Source organism: Aspergillus glaucus (assembly GCF_001890805.1).
Source record: "Aspergillus glaucus CBS 516.65 unplaced genomic scaffold ASPGLscaffold_16, whole genome shotgun sequence".
Taxonomy (NCBI): domain Eukaryota; kingdom Fungi; phylum Ascomycota; class Eurotiomycetes; order Eurotiales; family Aspergillaceae; genus Aspergillus; species Aspergillus glaucus.
The window spans coordinates 84,678-86,850 of NW_019170468.1; the positions used below are offsets into that span (position 1 = coordinate 84,678).

Genomic DNA, 2,173 nt, shown 5'->3' on the forward strand with positions numbered 1-2,173 from the left:
TTTTTTTTCTTCCTGCTGTCGGTTCGTCAATTTCTATATTCAATTTTTTTTTTTTTTCCGGCTCTAGCCACAGTTCTATTAATTCAAAAAGGTTACCTCGTTCATCAGATCTTACACATTTTTCCCCATTAGGTGCCTGGCCGCTTTAAGCGGTCATAAACTCATAACGAGTATTTCAGGAATCCACCTATATCAACAGATATTGTTAGGGAATAAGCCCTGAGTTTCTTCCACTCTACGGTGTTGTAGAAACGAGTATATTGGCCAAACTTTGGGGCTGAGGAAACAACAGGGAACTGTCAGACTGTCGATAGTTACCTAATCGGCGACATGTCAATCATTTCGGGTTCTCGCCGGGGACCCAGAGTCAATCATCTTTGACGCGTGTCAGACCCTCAAAATGGTGATAGTTACGCTAACTTGGCTGAGGCCACCAAGTTTCAGGATCGAAAATGCAGCTGACAGCATTCACATCATTCCGTGTTGGAAAAGCAGGAACACATGAAATTGGGGTGAAAAGTGCACATGCTTTGTCGATATGCTAGGTTTGTGCAAGCGAAGGAAATTATAATCTCACATCATCCTTCTCTCGTACTTGTGAGCTTCAATGAGTAGGTATAAAGGCCTTTGACCTGTCAATTGAATTGAGCCCACTTCACTACAAAAAAAAAAAAAAAAAAAAAAAACAGATTTTAGCCCATTTAAAAATCGCCACTATGTCTTTAACAACCATGCGTTCTTCACCATTGACCTTTGCACCGGCACCTCAGGCTGGGTATGTTCAGACCCCACTTATATAGATCGGCGCTAATGAAGCACAGAAAAGCCGCCCAGGGCCAGCCTGGATTACTAGCCAATGACTCTATTGACAACCATGATGCTTTTTTTCGATTATCCTTGCCGGAATTCAAAAACACGAGCCCCGAAATTTATGATACCCAGGATGATTCTTTTTGCACTTCAAGAGACCAAGATTATTTCACTTCTCCTTTCACGACGGCAGAGATTAATGAGCTTCAATGCCAATACTTTAACAACTCAGAGCCGTTCTGGTCAGCATTAAAGTAAGTAAATACAAAGCAATGGAATGGGCGGTAAATCAGGCCAAAAGAAAAAAAGGAAAAAAAAAAAAAAAAAAGGAAACACAAGCAGCTGACCCAGGTAAAAATTGCAGCGAACAAAACGAAGCTAGCATGCTCCCCGAAAGCATTATGCCAACCGGAAACACTACACATCAACCCCAAGACCCATCTTTCGATCCATTCCTACGCGCACTCCAAGGCTCCCCGGACAACCACACCCTGAATCAAACGCCAGATCCACAGATCTTTGGCCTCGACGAGGCACATGAATTACCGCCTATGGATGAAATTCCAATATGTTGGGAGCACGGGTGCAACGGCAAAGTGTTCTCAAGCTGGAGCAACTTGCGGCGACACGAGCGAGAGCGGGCCTCTCAAGCCCCGAGGTGCTATTGCCCACGGTGCGGTGCGTACTTCACTCGGACTACAGCTCGCAATCAACATCTTGCCAATATGAGCTGTTCGAGAATTCGTCGGTACTCTAATGGTCGAACGAGACTTATTATGAAAAAGATACAGGATAATTTTGGCTTTCAATCATGAGACGGAGTTGGAGATATATAGAACGCAATGATTTTATGAAATACGAAGTACAAGAGAGCTGTCTTAGAATTATGCAAAATTGACATGTCTTGTGCACAAAGTGCTTGAATTTAGTAAGGGTCTGTGTCAAGTATGCGCCTCTCTTGATCCTCGTTCTTCCTGTTTGTTTCTGTTGAGAGCTAGGGAGCAGGTCACAATAAACGGAGTTGATTGGAGAGAAGAAGCTATCTGAGATTGGAAACTATCTTCCCCGCACTGCGCGCACATGTATATAGAGCCGCCCGACTGGGCATTCGTTCCCCTCTTTAATGAAACCTTTTGTGCCAAAGCTGGTCATTAGCATTTCCGGACCTGGCCCTTAACAGGAAGTCCCAGATTAAAGAAGAAAGGAAGAAAGAAAAACTCCATCTATGGATTCAAGGTTTATCAGATCTGCTTTGTCACATAACGTAATTCACAAGCGAGTGGGCCACCAACCCCCCATATATAGTATTTAAATGCATTTATTCCGACCAAAACATTAATTAATTAACAAAACAAGCTATCTA

At 43.3% G+C, this 2,173-nt stretch overlaps 1 protein-coding gene across 1 annotated transcript; it reads left to right on the forward strand.

The window, feature by feature from the left end:
* Positions 1-663: 663 nt before the first annotated feature.
* On the forward strand, positions 664-1,720 carry ASPGLDRAFT_175388 (uncharacterized protein). The gene is made up of 3 exons (XM_022542847.1): positions 664-775; positions 822-1,064; positions 1,175-1,720. The coding sequence occupies exons 1-3, from the start codon at positions 717-719 to the stop codon at positions 1,623-1,625; spliced, it is 753 nt and encodes a 250-aa protein (XP_022398735.1). The 5' UTR covers positions 664-716; the 3' UTR covers positions 1,626-1,720.
* The last annotated feature ends 453 nt before the right edge of the window (positions 1,721-2,173 follow it).

What these genes read in the sequence shown, in the direction of transcription:
- ASPGLDRAFT_175388 (XM_022542847.1), top strand. Translation starts at nt 717, where the DNA reads ATGTCTTTAACAACCATGCGTTCTTCACCATTGACCTTTGCACCGGCA. An exon ending in GCACCGGCACCTCAGGCTGG is followed by an intron (nt 776 to 821) that starts GTATGTTCAGAC and finishes AATGAAGCACAG; the next exon opens with AAAAGCCGCCCAGGGCCAGC. An exon ending in CCGTTCTGGTCAGCATTAAA is followed by an intron (nt 1,065 to 1,174) that starts GTAAGTAAATAC and finishes TAAAAATTGCAG; the next exon opens with CGAACAAAACGAAGCTAGCA.